The sequence below is a fragment of the Macaca mulatta genome, chromosome 1 (assembly GCF_049350105.2).
Source record: "Macaca mulatta isolate MMU2019108-1 chromosome 1, T2T-MMU8v2.0, whole genome shotgun sequence".
Taxonomy (NCBI): domain Eukaryota; kingdom Metazoa; phylum Chordata; class Mammalia; order Primates; family Cercopithecidae; genus Macaca; species Macaca mulatta.
The window spans coordinates 114,040,752-114,061,537 of NC_133406.1; the positions used below are offsets into that span (position 1 = coordinate 114,040,752).

At 40.1% G+C, this 20,786-nt stretch overlaps 1 protein-coding gene and 1 long non-coding RNA gene across 2 annotated transcripts; one reads left to right on the forward strand and one right to left on the reverse strand.

Annotated features, from left to right (window-relative positions):
* Nucleotides 1–5,613: 5,613 nt before the first annotated feature.
* SPRR3 (small proline rich protein 3) lies at nucleotides 5,614–7,804 on the reverse strand. The gene is made up of 2 exons (XM_028847997.2): nucleotides 7,648–7,804; nucleotides 5,614–6,468 (listed from the first exon to the last, which is right to left on the reverse strand). Exon 2 carries the CDS (start codon nucleotides 6,447–6,449, stop codon nucleotides 5,940–5,942), a length of 510 nt encoding a protein of 169 aa, XP_028703830.1. The 5' UTR covers nucleotides 6,450–6,468; nucleotides 7,648–7,804; the 3' UTR covers nucleotides 5,614–5,939.
* Nucleotides 7,805–9,594: 1,790 nt separating this feature from the next.
* On the forward strand, nucleotides 9,595–15,310 carry LOC144338383 (uncharacterized). The gene is made up of 2 exons (XR_013412441.1): nucleotides 9,595–9,702; nucleotides 14,217–15,310. It is a non-coding gene; the product is annotated as an uncharacterized LOC144338383 (long non-coding RNA).
* Nucleotides 15,311–20,786: the final 5,476 nt, after the last annotated feature.

Consider the following 20,786-nt stretch of genomic DNA (forward strand, 5'->3'; position numbering starts at 1 on the left):
ACAAAAGACTATGTATTATATGATGTCATTCATTTAAAATGTCCAGGGTAGGAAAATCTGCAGAGACAGAAAGTAGATTAGTGGCTCCTTAGGGTTGAGGGAGAGGGTAAAAAAATAGGAAGACAATAGCTGAAGGTGGCATTTTTCTTTTTTCAGTGATGAAATTGTCCTAAAATTCACTGTTGTGATGGTTACACATATCTGTGAATATATTAATTTAATTGTATACTTCAAATTGGTGAATTGTATAGTATGTCAATTATAGCTTCATAAAGCTGTTTAAGAAAGGGTGGGAAATTTAGATTGTCCCACAATGTTTATATTAGCACCTATGTTCCCTAAAGCCCTTTTTTGTCAGGTACACCAATATTGTTTAATCCACCATGCTTACTGTTGCCATTGTGTACTAATGGCCTGAGAGCACAGTTAGCCATGTTTTGTACACAAATTGTTGGACACCTACATTGGGGTTAAAGGAGTGGTGGTCACATCCAGATGTGGTTTAGTCTGAGTATTTCATAAGTCCCCTCAGTGTCTCCCTTGTTTCTGGGTGGGGCATTCTCCAGGATAATTTGGATCTACCATAGAATGCCTACTTCTTTAACCGCAACAGAAAATGGTTGTAATTTTAGACTCTGTTTAATAACTTTCCATCTACAACAAAAAGGGTAATATACATTTGTTCACAGCGCACGGTAGCATGTTGGGCATCCTACTGCCATATCGTGTCTATTATAACCAAGGACCTTCCTGCATTTGATCATCAAGGTTTATAGTTGCACAGTGGTCAGTCAGCCAGGAGTTGTAACCACGCGGTTGGATGTCCTGCTCCTTATGAGATTGAAATGCATCTATCTGACATGCCTGTAGCAGGTACTGTCTACTGCTAAAGTTTCCACCACAGATGTAAGAAAAAAAAAGGTCCTTATGCTTTTTGTCTGTGATTGTGGCAGCCAAGATTGACTAGAGGAATGCAGAGGGAAAAAAGAAAAAAATTAGAGATTATAAAATGGTTTGTGTAATTTACCTTGTATGTAACTGCCTGGGAAACAAAAGTTCTATGCCTTATCAGAATGACGTGCTATGCTTTATGTTGACCTTTGTCGTGTTCTGACTATTTTAAACAACCAAGTCTTCTCTCTTTGAAAAAAAAACTATGGTATTTTACAATAAGATTCCTTCCTATAGTTACTTTTGCAGTTTTTTATAGTCACTTTGGTTAACTAGGTAGGCAAGTATGGTCTCATAGTGATCAGTAATCTTATTTAGTTAAGTGTTCAATCCTTTTAACATTTTTGGCAGTTTTGCCTTCCCAAAATAAAATGTGAAATGAAATCTTGATCTCAAATTGACCTTGATAGTTCCCAGAGGGTCCCTGGAAAATCGTGAAAGATTTTTTTCTTTCAACTTGTAAAAAGAGACATTTTAAACAAAATAATGGTTTTTCATAGTTCAATTGCATTAAATGTGTTGTCAAATGAGAAGAGATGCTTAACCTTCTCTATATGATATTTGCATGGGTAAATATTTTTAATATGACTATTTCAGAAATTGTATGACATTCATAGGAATTTGTCGATATCTCCAATGCTCAGGGTATGTGTTGGGATAATTTTAGTTACAAATCTGGTTGTTGTTTTAAATATCTATTACAGAGACAACCAAATTTCCCTATCAATTACTTAATAATAAACTCCTATTGACAAGTGAAGCCAACTGGACTTCCTGGATCCAGTGGGGACTTGGAGAACTTTTCTGTCTAGCTAGAGGATTGTAAATGCACCAATCAGCACTCTGTAAAAACGCACCAATCAACCCTCTGTGTCTAGCTAAAGGTTTGTAAATGCACCAATCAGCACTCTGTAAAAACACACCAGTCAGTACCCTGTGTCTAGCTAAAGGTTTGTAAACGCACCAATCAGTACTCTGTAAAGATGGACCAATATGCACTCTGTAAAATGGACCAATCCGCGCTCTATAAAATGGACCAATAAGCAGGACATGGGCAAGGAAAAATAAGGGAGTAAAAGCTGGCCACTGGAGCCAGCAGTGGCAACCAGATTGGGTGTGCTTCCATGCTGTGGAAGCTTTGTTTTTTCACTTTTCACAACAAATCTTGCTGCTGCTCACTCTTTGGGTCTGCACTACCTCTATGAGCTGTAACACTCACTGCGAGGGTCTGTGGCTTCGTTCCTGAAGTCAGGGAGACCATGAACCCACCGGGAGGAACAAACAGCTCTGAACACACCACCTTTAAGAGCTATAACACTCACTGCGAAGGCCTGCACCTTCACTCCTGAAGTCAGTGAGACCACGAACCCACTGGAAGTAAGAAACTCTGGACACATCTGAACATCTGAAGGAACAAATTCTGGACACACCATCTTTAAGAGCTGTAACACTCACTGGAAGCATCCGTGGCTTCATTCTTGAAGTCAGTGAGACCAAGAACCCACTGGAAGGAATAAATTCCAAACACATGATCATATCTTTAACCATAGCCATTTTAAGTCTTGTCATCCACAGATAGTTTTTGTTTTACTCTGGTTCCTGTATGAAAACGTTTTTAGTAAGCTACAAGCCAAAGTGCTTAATCTTAAATAAAAAGGAAAAGTCTCAGAGACACATGGAAAAAAAACTATAACAGATACACTAGGGCACAGGCTTCTGATGGCATTGCTTAAATGACTTTAAGACCATCCCACTAGACTGAGTAAGGATATCCAGAACTCTATTGGAGAAGCTGATGGGTTGATAAAACTGCTAACCCAAGATCAGGCAGAACAAAAATTAGTTTCAGGTACCAGATGAATTGATGAAGCATAATTATACTATATATGGATTGTTACTTGAAACATTGTTGATTCTTTTGTGTTCTATTTTCTGAATGGATTATAAGACACTTCTTTCTCTTTTATAGTATCCATAACTTGCAACAATAATTAGATTCTACTTTTATAAACAAAAATAGAGCACGTGTCATTTTCTCCTTGCCTAATCCCTCTAGAATTTGGCACTCATTGAGGATTCTTATTTTCATGACAACATAATTATTTGCATATGTCCAATAGGAACTTGTCCTTCTTGTAACTGGATATAACTGAAAATCTTGGTTATATAAGCAAGGCTTTAACTGAAATGTCATAGTTGAAAATGACACATGGACCCAGGTGTGACCAGACAGTTTTTAAGAGGCTAAGGTTGATTTGATGGAGTCTGTGCTTACAAAGCACTTTTCGGTAAAGGTTTCCAACTAACCTTTGTAGAGAAGCAAGAACGAGTGAAGGGACGAAGGGTGAGAAGATAGGAGAGTAGTTTTGTCCTCTCCATTTACTCTAGAGGTTTAGGGTTCCTTGACATCAGTCTTCTACCAGGCATGTTGAAGCATTTATCTCCATGGACCCTACTTCAACATGGAAGGGAGGCCCCCACCATTGTACTGTTCATCTGGGATATGTGTAGAACCTGAGGAATGTTCTCGATAAGCAGGACACATATTTTTCCTTAACTCAGCAGCATCTTCACTGACTTCTGCATTTTTAATATCATGATAAAATATTTTAAAAATGAAATAACTTTACATATTATATAATAAGAAAAAACAGAGCCATTCAAAAAAGCAAATGAACACTATCATGTGAACCGGAAGAAATAACCAGTTATATTTTGCTGAATTTTGTATCACGATTTTTTTAATATAAATCCAATTTCATGCATATATTATTCATAAGATTCTTTTTTGCTTATGTTGTTTGGGGCTTACTTTTTAAATATAACCTGATCATTTTTCAATAAGATGAATAATTCTTCTATAATATTTCCTTTAATAGATGCTGTGTAATTTTAATACATGGTCACTCCATCAATTCTGGATGCCGTTATCCACTAGCATGCATTTATGTTGTTACCAACATTTTACTGTTAGATACAATGCTGAAATGAATATCTGGATGTATAAATCTTTGTGTACATGCATGAATAATTCTTAATGAATTTCTAAAATAGAATTCATGGCTCAAAGGTCAGGGAAATCTTTAAATCTTTTTGTTCTTCCCATCCAAACTCCCTTTTAAAATGTTTGAACTACTTTATATGCATAATAGCTGCGTACTATAGAACACATTTCTCCATTCTGGATCAGCCTATTTAATTGTAATTGGTCCTAGAGCTGTCTCTAGACTTTTCCATCATTGAAATCAGCAATAATATGAAGCCATCTTAATACCTACATATCTAGCAGACCTGAGTGACTTTACTCCCTCCTGCCAGTTTGTCAACTACTCATTACCTTGCTGGACAATTTCTGTCTACAGTTTCCAGATGTCTCTGAGTTCTTGCCAATGCTATAATGTGCAAGTGCTACCTATCACCTACCTCACACCTGTTTGATATGGCCCACCCACCTTCTCGAAAAATAAGGTTCACCCCCCAGTGACTGCAATGACCCTTCTGAAATTTTATGTTGGCTTCACTGCTTCTGGAAACAGCTCCCTGCTATTCCAGATCAGCTCAACAGAGACCACAAACTTTCTCAGTCACTCCTGAAATCAAGACTAGGCTGCAGGAGAAAGAGTAGAGGGCTGGCTGGGAACCCAGGGAACTGGACTCCAAGTGTGATTCAGAAATAATTTTTGATTGTTCTTAATTACTTTTCTCTGCCTTTCTGGAAATCAGTTTTTGATCTTGAAATGTAGGGACTCTATTACGTACTGTTTAACTCTCTTTTTACACCTGCCTGAAATTCTGTAGCTTAATGACGTGCTCTCTAACTGACAAATTTGTTGCTAATAATTCACGTAAATTGGATCAAGCACTCCTTCTCCTTGTAATCCCTGTTTAAACTGATCTCCTTTTAAAAATCACTTAATAGATTTCTGAGGGTTATTTTGGAACACCGCTGGGAGTGTGTGTGTGTGTGTGTATGTATGTATGGTTGTGTACTCATTTGTATTAGAAGGGTGCAAATATCCTAACTCGTAAACAAGACTGCAAATTCTACAAGGGAGGCACTGTGTATCCTCCTCTCTCTCTCGCTGGTCCGTCTTTAGGGATCTCTGCACATAAGAGTTGCTTAGAAAAAATAACACTGTCTGAGCTAGAGGGGGTAGAGCTTGTGTGAGTGATTATGTGAGTGTGTGGCTATTTACAATGAATGTGCCTCTTTGTGAATGACTGTGTGTGTGTGTGTGTGTCTGTGTGTGTCTGTGTGTGTGTGTGGTGGGGTATCTAGAAGGTAAAACAAATGAAGAAAAATAGACTATCAAGTCAAAATACGTAGGAGTAAAGTTTTCTTGGAACAGACAGGAGATTTGTTGTCACGATACTGAGGATCAAAGGTGTCTTGGAACAGGTGGCTTGGAGTCAGGCATGACTCAGTCCAGTGCAAGAGGAGAGCCTGTGGCTGCCCAAAGTGACAATCTCTGTGCACCATCACACAATGCCCATTTCCATTCCAGGGTCACTCAAGTGTACCCCCACACACCCATAGAAACAAACAGTACTGGGGTTAGATAGATGACTTCTACACCAACTCCTCTCTGTCTACAGGTCCTGACTCACAATGGGGAAACAAGGAAGGAGGAAGATTCCGCCAATGACACACACAGCCAAGACTGGAATTAAAAGCGATTTAATGAGGGCAGAGCAGGAAACATGCATTTCTTTTCATTCGAATCTTCAAATGAACCCTGAGCAGCTGAAGACCAGAAAAGCCACTAATACTTTCTGCTTAATTCAAGGGCTTACAGGATTCTTCAGAGTGTGTGCAAGCAAAAGCTTCATAGTACATATTTTTAGGGTACAAGTAAGAGAGAGACTATGACTCGGGGTGACAATGTACTGATTACAAGGTCTACAGACAATTAAGACACAGAAGCAGATGGGAAGAGGGTGTCCAGCATCTGGTGGTCGGCTTCTCAAAGGCTTGTCTGTGCACCACATTACTTCTGCTTGGTCTTCTGCTGAGCTGGGCCTGGAGTGACCGTTGAAGGATGAGGCTCTGGTACCTTTGTGTAGCCTGGCTCAGGAACTTTGGTGTAACCTTGCTCAGGGATTTTAATGGCGCCTGGCTCAGGAAAGTTGATGCAGCCTTTGTCAGGGACCTTGGTGCTGCCTGGCTCAGGGACCTTGGTGCTGCCTGGCTCAGGGACCTTGGTGCAGCCTTTGTCAGGGACCTTGGTGCTGCCTGGCTCAGGGACCTTGGTGCAGCCTTTGTCAGGGACCTTGGTGCTGCCTGGCTCAGGGTCCTTGGTGTAGCCTGGCTTAGGGACCTTGGTGCAATCTGGCTCTGGAATCTTTGTGTTTCCAGGTTGTGGAACCTTTGGGTGGCATGGCTCCTTGGTTATGGGAACAAATGGTTCCTGAGGTGGAGGCTGGCTGGGTTGTTTCACCTGCTGCTGTTGAAGCTGAGGTGGTGGGGTAAAGGTCTGCTTCTCCTGGTAAGAACTCATGCTTCAAAGGATGCTGGACCTAGAGACAAAACAGCTGATTCAGTGCTTTGATTAAATAGGAATGAAGCCCAGTTTAATGACAAATATCTCTCATTTCATTCTCCTTCAGAACCGAGAACCTCTTTTCTTTCTTTTTCCCTGAATTTGAGATCATGGGATGCTTTGATGATCCCTACATATCTTCCAGGGAATAAGGTAAAGTTGACTTCTTCCACATCCTTTAAGTGGAGCCTTTCTCTATGCTTCTTTTCTTCCTGTTACATCTCAAAACCTACGTACAACATGAAAACACATACAAATATGCAAATATATACTCTGAAGCTTTCGCTTACACACTCTTCGAAGAATCCTCTAAGCCCCTGAATTAAGCAGAAAGTCTTAGTGGCTTTTCTGGTCTTCAGCTGCTCAGGGTTCATCTGAGGAATCGAGTGAAAAGAAATTCATGTTTCTTGCTCTGCCCTGATTAAATCACTTTTAATACCACTCTTGGCTGTGTGTCATTGGCTGAAGATTGATGTGACACCTCAGTTTTTCAATGATTTGGAAAGATTGTAACGTCAGCAGTCTAGAATCTACTCACTCATGTCCTCCTCATAGAGTACCATAGTTCTCCCAGGAAAACTCCTATCTAAACTTCCCCCTTAGGCTCCAACAATCCACCTGGGAACCTCCGTTCACCCTGTGTCCACTGCACATGCTCTCTGGCAGGCTCTCCACATCATTGCTGCCTCCCCACACATGCCCATCTCTCATGGCCCTTCCTTATTTTGCCACAGCATGGTACCTGCTTTCCCTCTCTACTAATCACTCCCCATGTTTGCAAATTTTAGTCAAGTATATGTTTTCTGATGGATTATACATCCGTGGAATAAAGAAAAACTTATCTTTTGATCATCAAAATTGCCAATGTAATGCCCTCTAAGTTAAAAATTTCCAATACATGTTGACAGGAGAGTACTCTTGAAGTGGGTAGATTGTCTTGCTAACCTAACGAGCCTTTACAGAAATCACTCCCCTTTTCTGATCCCAAGTTCCACAGCTGTGATCTGAGTGGAAAGTCAAAATATGTATAAGGTCACCTTAAACAAAAGTTATTATTGCCTTTAAAATAAATATATTTATTGCATAGCAAAGAGGTCTCCATCAAAACAAAGAATCGATAGGAGAATATTAAGATGTTCCCAATGGGGAGACTCACCCACTGTGCAGAGAAGGTTGAGTTGTTCAGCCTCTGGGATCTGGTGAAGAGTCTCTTGTTAGCTGATATTTATATAGAAAATGAGCCCTGCCTTAAGAAAATTGGATTTTTTTAAAAGACTGCTCTACCTTCATTCCAACTTTTGTGATAAATATCTCTGGCTTAACATTTTTGTCACTTAAGCTCTGACAGTGATGTCACCTGGGCCTGACTCACTGTCCACCCTTTGTGGTGTGGTTGCTGTGGGCAGTGGGCTTCTTGAATGGCAATGTATTAAATTAGGAGGAAGTTCCATACTGCTAGGACCAGAAACAGCCATGCCTCTTGGCCTGGGGCCTAATCTTTAGCCAGATTAGTCCTATTGGACTTCTTCATGGTTGAAGTGGACACGGAAATAACGATAGGCATTTCTGGTTTTTCTGGGAGGCCGTGGGGATGGTGCAGAACAAGTGACTCATCTGATTTTCAATCTCTTAGTGGATTTGTACCTGGGAGGGGCAATGGAAGACAAAATGCCTGCCCTGGAAATAAGTTGCTTTCACTGTGAAGGTGCCATGTTGATCAGGGATAGCAGATGTCATTGAGATGAACAGGCAGGATTGACTGGATCTGTGTGACATTGTGGCTCAGCCCTGAAGACCCTGCCTCCAGTGGTATCTTTCTTCTCCAGGGGTGACATAGGAACAGGAGAGTGCTAATTCCCTGGGTTCATACACCAGCCATTTCCTCTGATCACTACAGGATGAACTAACTCAGAGTTACCCTCAATACACACTCTCTTACTAGGTGCGGCCCTTGGGAAATCTAGACATCCTTACATCTCAGACATGTGAATAGCTCCTTCTTTCCCAGTGCTCCACCACTCTGTTACTCCCCTGAACCTGATGCCCAGACAGTGCCTCCACCATCAGCTCCTTCTACCAGGTTCCCAAAGCCCCTTGTTCTACTTCAGCTTCACACAGTGCCTGGTTATCGTGGGTGTTAAGTCAATGGACAGTCATTGTTCTCCTGAATAGAGCTGTAGGTTCATGGAAGGGAGAAAGGAAGTGAGAAAGAAACAGAGATAGATAAAGAAGAAAGGAAAGGAAGGAAGGAAGGAAAGAAGGAAGGAAGGAAGGAAGGAAGGAAGGAAGGAAGAAGAAAGAAAGAAAGGAAGGAAGGAAGGAAGGAAGAAAGAAAGAAAGAAAGAAAGAAAGAAAGAAAGAAAGAAAGAAAGAAAGAAAGAAAGAAAGAGAAAGAAAGAGAGAGAGGGAGAGAGGGAGAGAGGGAGAGAGGGAGGGAGGGAGGGAGGAAGAGAAAGAGAAGAAAAGAAAAGAGGAAAGACAGGGAGGGAGGGAGAAAGGCAGGAAGCCACAAGGCAGCTTCTTGGGCATAATTCACTGTCCTGTGCCAGGCCTCCTGGTGTGAGCTGAGAATTCATGAAGGAGAAGAGGCTTCCCCTCCCTTCCACACCCATCTCCTTCCCTCTCTGTTAGCATTTGTTTGACCAGCCACCTCCCTCTGGGATGGGGCCAGGGCCACTGCCATGCCTAAACTCTGGGCTCTGGCATCACATTAGCTCTTTTTCACGGTTGGGTCCAAGTTTCTCTCCTCAGCAAATCCACCTCTCAGGAGCCACAGACCCAGGGGGCTTTGGCCAGACCCTGCTGCTCCACCTGGAATTTTCCTCCCCAGAGGGAGCTGCCTGCTGCTCCTCCATGAATCCCGGTCTCCCTCATTTTCCTCCTCGATTCTGCACCTTGGTTCTAGAGGAAATTCCTTTCTGATTTCCTGTGTCCCTTCCCTGGGCGGGCTCTCTCCTGCCCTTCTCTAACTCATACCTTATTCACCCTAACAAAAGCCTCTCTGCCATCAGCTTATTGAAGTTCTCGTTTTACCCCAACCCTGTTATTCCTGTTTAGTCAAACACACTCAGCACCTGAAAGTTAAGCCTCTTTCTGCCTTTCAGAGAAGCTTTGTCTTTTCATGAGCAGTGTTGGGTGTGCTGATAAGTCTGGCCTTGGTTTTAGAGAAGGTACATTGAGTGGCTTCTGAAGGCGAGTCCCACCTCCCCAGGTACCTTAGTCTTTCCCACTGGCTCCCTTCTCTGGTGGCAGAAGACTGTAAGTCATCCAACTGCACTGTTCTGGGACTTTCTTGGGACTTGTGTGTGGATGGTACTGGGTGCCTCTTTGGTACTCTCCAAATCTGCCGGACCTTGCTCTTGTTTTCTACCTTGGCTATGTGGACCACTCACACACATTGCCTAGAGTTCTGCCTCTCCTCTCCTGATCTGAGGGCCTCTGATGACCCAGCAGGAGCTGTCTGTAGGAATCTGTAATGCACTTGTGGATATGCAAGCTTGAAGTTCACTGTTAGCATCCGGCGGCCACACTTCACCAGTGGAGGACACGAGCTGGTAGATAATGCTTTCCTCTTTCATTTCTAGGGGAAACCCTTCTGTGACATAATTCTCTGTCAGCTCAGATCCTGGGGATCAAGTTTCAGTTACCCTTACTGGTTGCCTGCTTAGTAACATACACTTTGTAATATATTGATTTTTCCTTTTGCCTAGCCTCACCCTGTTTATTTCATATTCCCCTTTTCTATGATTACATTCTCAAAGAAACTAGCTCCACATAAGATATCGTCTTAGGCTCAGTTTTGGGGGAACCCAGGCTAGGGTATATAATGAAATGCATGCCCCATTTAAAATACAGAAAAAGAAACACATTGCCCAGTGATGGAAATCAGTGCTTAGGCCAAGGTCAGAGGAATCATCTGGCGGGGAAATGTAAGAAATTTGGAACTGATGTAAGGCCTGTGTTTGGAGACTGTGGAACTGAGCTGTCCAATAAAGTAGGCACTAGTCATATGTAAATATTTAAGTGTAAATGTATTAATAGATATTTGGGATCTGGATTGTGGAAGAACAGTGTGGCCACGCTGAGCAATTGGAACTCTGGTGTAGATCCTGTTATCAGATATTTATGTATATTCCTCTAAACAGGATTTTCTGATCTTGATTTGTTTTTGTGGAGTTCAAAACCCTGGAGCTGACCTGGTAAAAGTAGTGCAAGTTAACATCATGATTTAAAGGAGATAAGTGCACTGGCAACTTTAGGTCTGGGTTATGTGCAGATGCCCCAGGCATGAGGCTGGCTCAGGGAGCTAGGCCTTGGTTCTCTGTCTCCGAAGCATGCGCTCTGTGATCTAGTATCACTATCTCTGTTACCATCAGAATCTTGCTACTGTTCTTAGTGAAAACGGCTCCCACCACCCAGCAGGATTCCGATCATCAGTGCGTGGCTGCCCAGCAATGATAGATGCACAACCGTCATAAGGTGATATGTCCACCAGGATCCCATGTTTCAGAAGTCAGTGGAAACTGAACAGCATCTGATAACAAAGCGGATTATACAGAAAATCTTTTTTTTTTTTTTTTTTTTTTTTTGAGGCAGAGTCTCACTGGAGTACAGTGGCATGATCTCGGCTCACTGCAGCCTCTGCCTTCTGGGTTCAAGTGATTCTTATGTCTCAGCCTCTCGAATAGCTGGGATTACATGCATCTGCCACCATGCCCAGCTAATTTTTGTATTTTTAGTAGAGATGGGGTTTTGCCATGTTTGCCAGGCTGGTCTTGAACTCCTGACCTTAACTGATCCACCAGCCTCAGGCTCCCAAACTGCTGGGATTATAGGTGTGAGCCACCGCGCCCTGCCTGTACCAATAACTTGAATGCTTCCTGCACTGCTTACTCCTTAGGACTTGTAAATCAGATGTAGATAAAATAACGCCCTGCATTGTTTACTAGTACAGTTTCGTGTTACTGCCTTGGTTCTTGCTAAAGTGCCAGATATTTGACTCCTTTCTCCCATTTTTATGGAGCCATCTGTGCTAAATGAGTGAAGTAAAAAGACAGATTGTCTTATTGTTATCCTGTTATCAGTCTTGACATCACAGCCTCCCTGATAGGATCTCAAGGATTCCTGAAAGCCTGCAGACCACACTTTGAGAAACACTGATCTAGCATAACAGTATCAAGGTGCCTAGATCTGTAGAATGAAGGCAATTCCCATTATTGGCCCAGCCACACTAGACCCTGAGGCAAGGTAACATACAAAATCTTGAGATGGGGAACACCTAGAAACTATACAGTTACAGTCTCAATAAAGTATCCTGCCAGGTGTATTACTCTAGAGAAGGATTAGTTGGAAGGAGGACTAAAATGACTACTGAGGATTTGAGAAATAAGACCAAATTACAAATAGAAAAAAGCTCATCTTATTATCCACTTACATGCCCTGTCCTCACAGATATTAAAAATTGGTTATTTGTCATTTTGGAATGCAGAAATCGGATATTTACAAAAAAGCTCATATCCTCAAATAGGCACAGCAGCCTCAAAAAAGTATTGAATCTGAGAACCATAGAGACCCTCATTATGCAGATCACTTGCCCTGTTCAATCTTCCTGTTTGAATAAAAGTCATTAAAAAAAATCTTCACCCTTTAGAAATGATTTGTTATCAAATGGGAAATACACGTAAAGTTATTTTGCTGCATTTCAAAGTACAATAGCTGTCTCTAGAAAAAACATTTGTGAGACTGAATTTTGATCTGAACTAGCTGTTTTTTATAAAACAAAATTTTTACGTGAAAGAACAACTGCCGGGCAAACTGTTTACTCAGACTTGGGTATTTGACAGACATTGGCTTGAAAACGAACTGAATGAGCCTTTCGCTTCGAGGAAAACAACGAACAGTATTTGTGGCAGTAAGACCTTAAGGGAACCCCAGTGGCCTCCTTCCTGGCATTTATGCCTTTATATAATTCTGTGTGTGACATAGAATTTTTTTTTTTTTTTTTTTTCAGACAGGATCTTGCTCTGTTACCCAGGCTGGCATGCCGTGGCACAACCACAGCTCACTGCAGCCTCAAACTTCTGGGCTCAGGTTGCCCTCTAGCCTCAGGCTCCCAAAGCACTAGGATTACAGGCATGAGCCACTGAGATTGGCCTCCTTCTAATCAATAGGCTGTAACAAATGTGACAGGATATCATTCCATGATTATGTGACCTAGGCAAGACTGACAGCAGGCAGGCTGGAGGAAGGGACTCTCCTTGCAGGCTTGATGATATAAGAGCCCATAGAGGGGATGTTTGCTTCACAAGAATTGTGGGCTGCCTGTAGGCACCACAGGTGCATTCTGAAACTAGAGGGAGGACTTCAGTGGGAAGCCTGCAAAAAGTTGGAGCCCTTGGTCATGGAGCTGCAAGGGAATGAATTCGGCCAACAGCTTGAATTAGCTTGGAAGTGGATTCTTCCCTAGTGAAGGCTCCAGATGAGAATGCAGCCAGGCTGACACCTTTATTGCAGCCTTGTTCTATAAACTGAGCCCTTGACCATGGAAACTATGAAATAATATGTGTTGTTTTAAGATGCTAAATTTGTGGTAATTCATTATACAATAATAGAAAACTGGTACAGTATTTATTGCCAGTGAGAAAATGTGCACTTTTAAACAAAAGTTATAATATTGAAAGACTCGATTAGTTCATTGCAATGTCTCAATTAGTTCATTACCAGTTTCACAGCTTCCCAATACGGAATTAATTTTCTCATGAGATTGGTGGTGGGTTAATGAATGCAATCTTTTTCTGTTGTATAAAGAAATATGTCAATATTTGTAAGATCTGTATAATTCAGTGAACCAATATTTTCAAAATGACCAATTTGTGAAGCTACCAAATCAGGTACAGATGATAGGTAAGAATGCAATATGAGCAATTAATTTAAAAAAAACTGCAAACATTTTATTTTGAAGTTTCATATCATTTCCACATGTAATACTTTCTCTAATACTTTGTAATCAATTTATTCAATTGTTTTCCATTTCTGCAGATCTTATCAATATTTTGCTAGATTCTTATGTCAGTTTCTGCATTCAATCTGTTGCTAAAAGTATTTACTTTTAATTTTGAAGTAATTGTAGATTCACAAGAACATACAAGAGACGTACACCTTCACCCAGCCTACTCCAATGTTAACATCTTGCATAAGTGTAGAACAACATCAAACCCAGAAAATTAACATTGGTACAATCCGTTGAGCTAACTCAGATTTCACCAGTTATATATGCACTCATTTGTGTGTGTGTGTATGGCTCTGTTAAATTTTGTCACATATGTAGCTTTGTGTAACCACCACCTTCATCAAGAGACAAGACTTTATCATCACCTCTAGACTCCCTCATTTACCCTTTCACAACCAAACTCTCCCTTCTCCCCGGGTATCTCAAACCACTAGTAACTAACAATCTGTTTGTCATTTCTATACTTATGTTATTTTATGAATATTATATACATGGAAACTTGCAGTTTGTATCTTTTTGAAATTGGTATTTTTCTCCACTCAGCATAATTTTCTGAACGTTTATTCAGGCAATCAGTTCTATCAATAGTTTGCTCTTTTTTGTTGTTAAATAGTATTCCATGGTATAGATGTACCACAGTATGTTTAACCATTTCTCCTTTGAAGAACATTTGGCAGTATCCAATTATTTCTTTCTTTTTCTTTTCTTTTTGACAGGGTCTCACTCTGTTACCCGGGCTGGAGATGCCATGGTATGATCTTGGCTTACTGCAGACCTTCTGGACTCAAATGAGCTTCTTGTCACAGACTCCCGAGTAGCTGGGACCACATATATGTACCACTACACCCGGCTAATTTTTTTGTTTTATAGAAATAAAGTCTCATTACGTTGCTCAGGCTGGTCTCAAACTCCTGGGCTCAAATGATCCTCCCACCTAGGCCTCCTAAAGTGCTGGGTTTATAGGCATGAACCATTATGCCTGGACTGGTTTTGGGTTATTTCTAATAAAACTGCTTTGGACATTCATGTACAATCTTGTATCTGGTAACAAAAAAATTTTATTTCTTTGAGATATATGCCCAAGAGTGTAATTAATGGGTCCTATACTCAATCCACCATAATTTTAAAAGAAACTACAACATTATTTTCCAGAGAGGTTGTACTATTTTACATCCCACAAGCAATGTCTGAAAGATTCAGTTTTTCATGTCCTCACCATAATGATGCATCGTTGTGGTTGTAACGTATGATTTTTAATGGCTGAGGATGTTGAACGTCTTTCTGTGTGTTTATATGCTATCTGTATGTCTTTCATGAAATGTCTGCTCATGACATTTGTACATTTTCTAATGGGATTTTTTAGTGTTAAGTTTTGAGAGCATTTTATGTATTCTATATATAAGTCCTTTGTTGAATATGTAATCTGGAAATATTTTCTACCTGTCTATAATTTTTCTTTCTATTGTCTTAACAGGGTCTTTTACAAAGCAAAAGTTATTTAATTTTGGTAGATTCCAACTCATCATTTTTTTTTTCTTTTTGGAATTATGCTTTTGGTGCCAAGTCTAAAAACTCTTTACTTAGTCCTAAGTCTCAAAGATTTTTCCTGTTTGTAAAAAATATAGTTTTATGTTTTTAATTAAGCCCATTGTCCATTTTGAGTTGTTAATTTTTGTGTAAGGAGTAATGTTTAGATTAAAGTTAAATATTTTACCTATGGCAGTCCAATTGTTCTAACACCATTTATTTATTGAAAAAGTGGCCTCTCCTTCATTGTATAGCTTTAACCTTGTATTAAAAAAAATTGGAATATTTGTGTGGATTTCAGAGTGCATATTCTGCTTCATTGATCTGTGTGTCTGTCCTTTCCCTAGTGCTGTGCCACCTTGATTAATGGAGGTATAGAGTAGTCCTTAATATTGGAAAGAATGAATCTATTCTATTCTTGCTTTTAATTTTTTGGCTATTCTAGGACATTTTAATTTTTCATAAGAATTGTACTAAAGCTATAGATCAATTTTAAAAGTATTTGACATCTTTACCATGTGGAGTCATCGAACAGATAAGCACCGTGTGTCCTTACAATTAGATGTTCTTCACGTTCTTTTACCCATTTAGTTTATATTCACCATATAACTCTTGTACATATTTAAAAATGTATAGTGTTTAACTTTCTATAGAGAAATTTTAAATAAGCATTTTTTTCAGTTTTTAGTTCTTTATCATATGCATGTAGAAATGCAATTGATTTTTTGTGTTAATCTTGTAACCTGTGACATGCTGAACTCACTTTTTAGTTCTAAGAAGTTAGAAAATCTCTTGGCATTGGCTATATAGCAAATCGCATTTTCTGTAGAGATTATTTTGTTTTTTATTTTCTGACAAATGGATTTTAATGTAACAAACTACGAACTATTAGTTAATGTGGTTTGAGATTCCATGTTGCAACTAATCTTTAAGAAAGTATGTACTACTTGCTGAATTTGGCAGAGTGTCAAAGAATATCCATAATTATGTAAAAAGTTATTAATCCATTTTTCAAACTACATTTTTATGAGACCAGATTGTCTTTGTATACTTCAGCCAAAATAACATAATACAACAGATTGGATGCAGAAGAAAATATAAAAATCCAACTATTGTAACCTAAGGATAATGCCACCTCAAGTCATAACAGGCTTTGAAGAAAATGTGTTCATTTGGAACTCCCCCAAAGGAAAGCACCATTTCTGTGTGTTGTGTTTTAGTCCTGCAAGCTTTTGAGGCTTTTCTCGCTTTTTGGAGGACGGCTAGGCAGACGGAGGTGCCTTCCCACAGGCTGGTGCTGTGGCGGTGGGTACTGCTGGGTGAACACTGTGCGGCGGACAGTGGGGAGGTGGGTTCTTCAGAGTCGGGCACTCCATAGGTGGACGCTGAATGAACAAGTCCTGACAGTGGCGAGGTGAGCTCAGTGGAGGTGTGTAAGGTACTGGGCACTTTGGGTCCACGTCTCTACGCATTGGAGGGGACCATGTAGGTAGAATTACAGGTGGCAGTAGAAAAGACTGCGCTGCCCTTGCTTTTACTGGAACTCAGGTGAGTCTAAAGGAAATAGGTAAAGGCGTTAGTAGAGGTAAGATAAATCAACGCTTATGTAACACTGGGAAATTCTCTAATCTGAGAAGATAGTCTCTAATCATCTAAATCTATAATTATGATAATAAATGACTTCTGACTTCTTATTTGGCATTTTTTCCCTTTTTTTCACCATTTTCATTTTTTTCACCATTCTTATCCATCATTCAAAGGAAATTCTGCTTCCTTGAAACAACAAATGTTGGTTCAAACTCTGAATTGTGTTCAGAATAATTATCATCATTACATACCATGAAACTAAAGTGCTCTAGAAAATGATCCAGATGCTGCCACAGAAGAACTTTCATATCTCATATTCTGACATTTTTGGTATGTTTTCTTGAAAAAAAAGAAAGACATGGGCTGGGTGTGGTGGCTCACACCTGTAATCCCAGCACTTTGGCCAAGGCAAGTGGATCACTTGAGGCCAGGAGCTTGAGACCAGCCTGGGCAACATGGTGGAACTGCATCTTTACTAAAAATACAAAAATTAGTTGGGTGTGGTGGCACATGCTTGTAATCTCAGCCTACTTGGGAGGCTGAGGTGGGAGCCCTGGAGGTGGAGGTTGCAGTGAGCGGAGATCATGCCACTGCACTCCAGTCTGAGTGACAGAGTAAAACTTGGTCTCAAAAAGCAAACAAACAAACAAACAAACAAAAAATTAAAAAAAGACATGAATACCAAGTTCTGACTTACTTGGCTTCTCTAATACGGACCTAGAATCTAATTTTAAGAGTGGTAGCTATGAAGAATATCCAGTTATACGGTCAGGCAGCCCAAGTCATAAAGAAGTGGAATAGCCTATACTAGGCTGGGCTGTGATTTCCCACCTAACACAAAAACCCTCTGGAATTCCTAAACGGATCAGGCAGTTGTGTTGCTACACTGGGGCAAAGGCTTAAGATTGGAGGTCCCGCTTCACCTGGCAGTTTGAATGACTGTAGCAACTGGACAATTAGAGAATTCTTTAATTTTAGGTCAGTGAAGCTCACTCTTTTATGTGTTCATTCATAAAATTTTCTGCACACCCACAGTGTCCCACTAATTGGAACACATGAGTGAAGAAAAATGACATTCCTTTTCCTCCTGGAGCTTACATGCTAGTGGTAATGATTAGAGGTTGAACAGCAATAAATAATACATAGAATTATAAAGCAAAAAATATGTATTACTGCTAAGGAAAGTAAAGCAGTGTGAGTAACTGCAAGAATGAGAATGGGTGGACTGGGTTGTTATGACTTGAATGTACTGCCAACTTAGTCCTCATTGAGAAGCTGACATTTTGGCAGAGAAAGGAGGTGAGGGAGTTGAGACATATGGATGTCTGGAAAAATAAATAGTTAGGCAAAGAGAATTTCTAATAAAACAACCTGAAGACAGCCGGGCGCGGTGGTTCACACCTGTAATCCCAGCACTTTGGGAGGCCTAGGCTGGTGGATCACGAGGTCAGGAGATTGAGACCATCCTGGCTAACACAGTGAAACCCTGTCTCCACTAAAAATACAAAAAATTAGCCTGGCGTGGTGGCTGGCGCCTGTAGTCCCAGCTACTGGGGAGGCTGAGGCAGGAGAATGGCATGAACCCTGGAGGCGGAGCTTGCAGTGAGCCGAGATCGCGCCACTGCACTCCAGCCTGGGCGACAGAGCGAGACTCCGTCTCAAACAACAACCACCACCACCACCACCACCACCACCACCACCACCACCACCATCACCACCACCACCAACACCACCACCACTTGAAGACAGAAGCATGCCCAGTGTGTATGGAGGTCAGAGTGGAGAGACAGGAATGAGTGAAGGAGTGAAACGGCTGGGAAGAATTCTGGGGGTTTACTCTGGAGGCTGAGGGTTCTGCGGTATCTGCCTGGCACAGGGAATATTCAATGATATCTCTCCTATGGACTCTACTTTGAGCTGCCTAGTCTGCAGAAGCAATTAAAGTACACTAAAGAATATCTCTTCAGTGCTCAAATGTTCCTACGATCTTCAGATATTTCTATTTTTGAGAGCTCTGCCCTACAGAGGAAGAGTTACCACATAAGGGTTGATTAAAGTCATGTATAAATGTCTTTTGAGAATAGGAAAAGTATTTATCCAGAATATTTTCCCTTAGCAGACATCAGTTCTTATGTAGACTATAGCAATTAAACATGTTATTATTTGTCAACTAAGAATAGTCTGAGTCTTTATTTGATTCCATATCTTGGCTATTGTGGGTAGTGCTGCTATAAATAACTAAGACCATTCTTAGTTGATAAATAATAACATGTTTAATTGCTGTTATAATACATATTTTAATCAATCTATATTAAAATAACTTATAACTTGCATATTGATGCTATTATTTTATAGTAATTTTTAACGTAAGGCCAGTCTAATTTTTTCATCAGTTCTTACCAGTTTTGATAAAGCAAAATACAAACTAATTATGAGGTATATGTGCATTGGGACAATGCACAAATACAGATGCTAAAGTTTGGGAAACAGTACTCTGCTAATATGCTTTATAGCACCCACAAAAGAGCTTCATTTTCACCTGTTCAAGATACACAATCTTCTCAATCAGGTTCTTATGTAACTCTTCCTGTTCCAGAAAACTATGATATTAAAAGACCCACTATCTTCACCCACAGCCCCTACCCAACATGCGAGAGTAGAGAAAGTCAGGAAAGACTCAGTAAAAACTTTCAAATTTTTGTAAATTCTGTAAAGTAAATTCTGTCCAAGGATTCTCTTAAGATATATAAGCATTTACAAGCATGGCCATGGTTGTTAATGAGCACAGAAGATGCTGTAGACATATGGCACAGAGAACAATAGACCAGGGAGTGCCTTCCAGACAGCAGACTCAAGGGGTGGAGGGGCTTGACATCCATGTTAGGTAGGATTTCAGATTCACTGCAGATCATGATTCCCATTCTTCATCTTTCACATGGAAGTTTTGATTGAAGCTTTTCAGCCCTGTTTCACGATGGCATGTTGCGTTGGAGATAGGGGTAGAGATAGTTTGCCTTTTAAAAAATTTTTATTTTTAATTGATATAACTGTACATATTTATTGGATACAGTGTGGTATTGTGATACATGTATGCAATATATAATGATAAAATCTGAATAATTAGCATCTGCATCACCTCAAACATCATTTCTTTGTGTGGAGAACATTCAAAATCCTCTCTTCTAGCTATTTGAAAATATAGAATAAACAATTGTCAACTATAGTTGCCCTTCAGTGCTACAGGACAATCAAACTTATCCTTCAATTTAGCTATATTTTTGAATCTATTAGCCAACATCCCCCTATCCTCCCTCTCCCCCACCCTTCCCAGCCTCTAGTTACCACTATTCTAGTCTCTACTTCTGAGATAAACTTATTTAGCTTCCACCTATGAGTGAGAACATGTGGTATATATCTTTCTGTGCCTGGCTTATTCAGTAAAGGTAATGTCCTCCAGGCTCAACCATTTTGTTTCAAATGACAGGATTTAAGTATTTTTTTTGTGGTTGAATAATGCTCCGTTGTGTATACATGCAGTATTTTATTTATACATTCATCTGTTGATGGACACTTAGGTTGATTCCATATCTTTGCTATTGTGGGTAGTGTTGCTATAAACAAGGGAGTGCAGAGACCTCTTCAATATGCTGATTTCCTTTCTTTTGGATGTATACCCACAAGTGGGTATGGTAGTTTTATTTTTAGTGTTTTGAGGACCTGCCATATTGTTTTCCGTAGCGGCTATTCAAATTTACATTCCACCAACAGTGTACAAGTGCTCCTCTTTATGTTCATCATCAGAAGCATTTTTTTTTTGTCTTTTTGATAATAGCCATTCTAACTGGGCTGAAATAATATCTCATTGTGGTTTTGATTTGCATTTCCCTGATGATTAGTGATACTGAGCATTTTTAAATATACCTTTTGGACCATTTGTATGTCTTCCTTTATGAAATGTCTGCTCATGTCTTTTGCCCAAATCAATTTTTTTTGCTAACAAATAGTATTCTGGTTATTAATCTCTTGTTGGGTGGATAGTGTGCAAATATTTTCTCCCATTCTGTAGGTTGACTATTCATTTTGTTAATTGCTTTCTTTGCTGTGCAAAAGCCTTTTAGCTTGATGTAATTCCATTTGCCTATTTTTGCTTTTGTTGCCTATGCTTTTGAGTT

Coding starts and splice junctions, on each gene's coding strand:
- SPRR3 (XM_028847997.2), bottom strand. CDS start 6,449: ATGAGTTCTTACCAGGAGAAGCAGACCTTTACCCCACCACCTCAGCTT.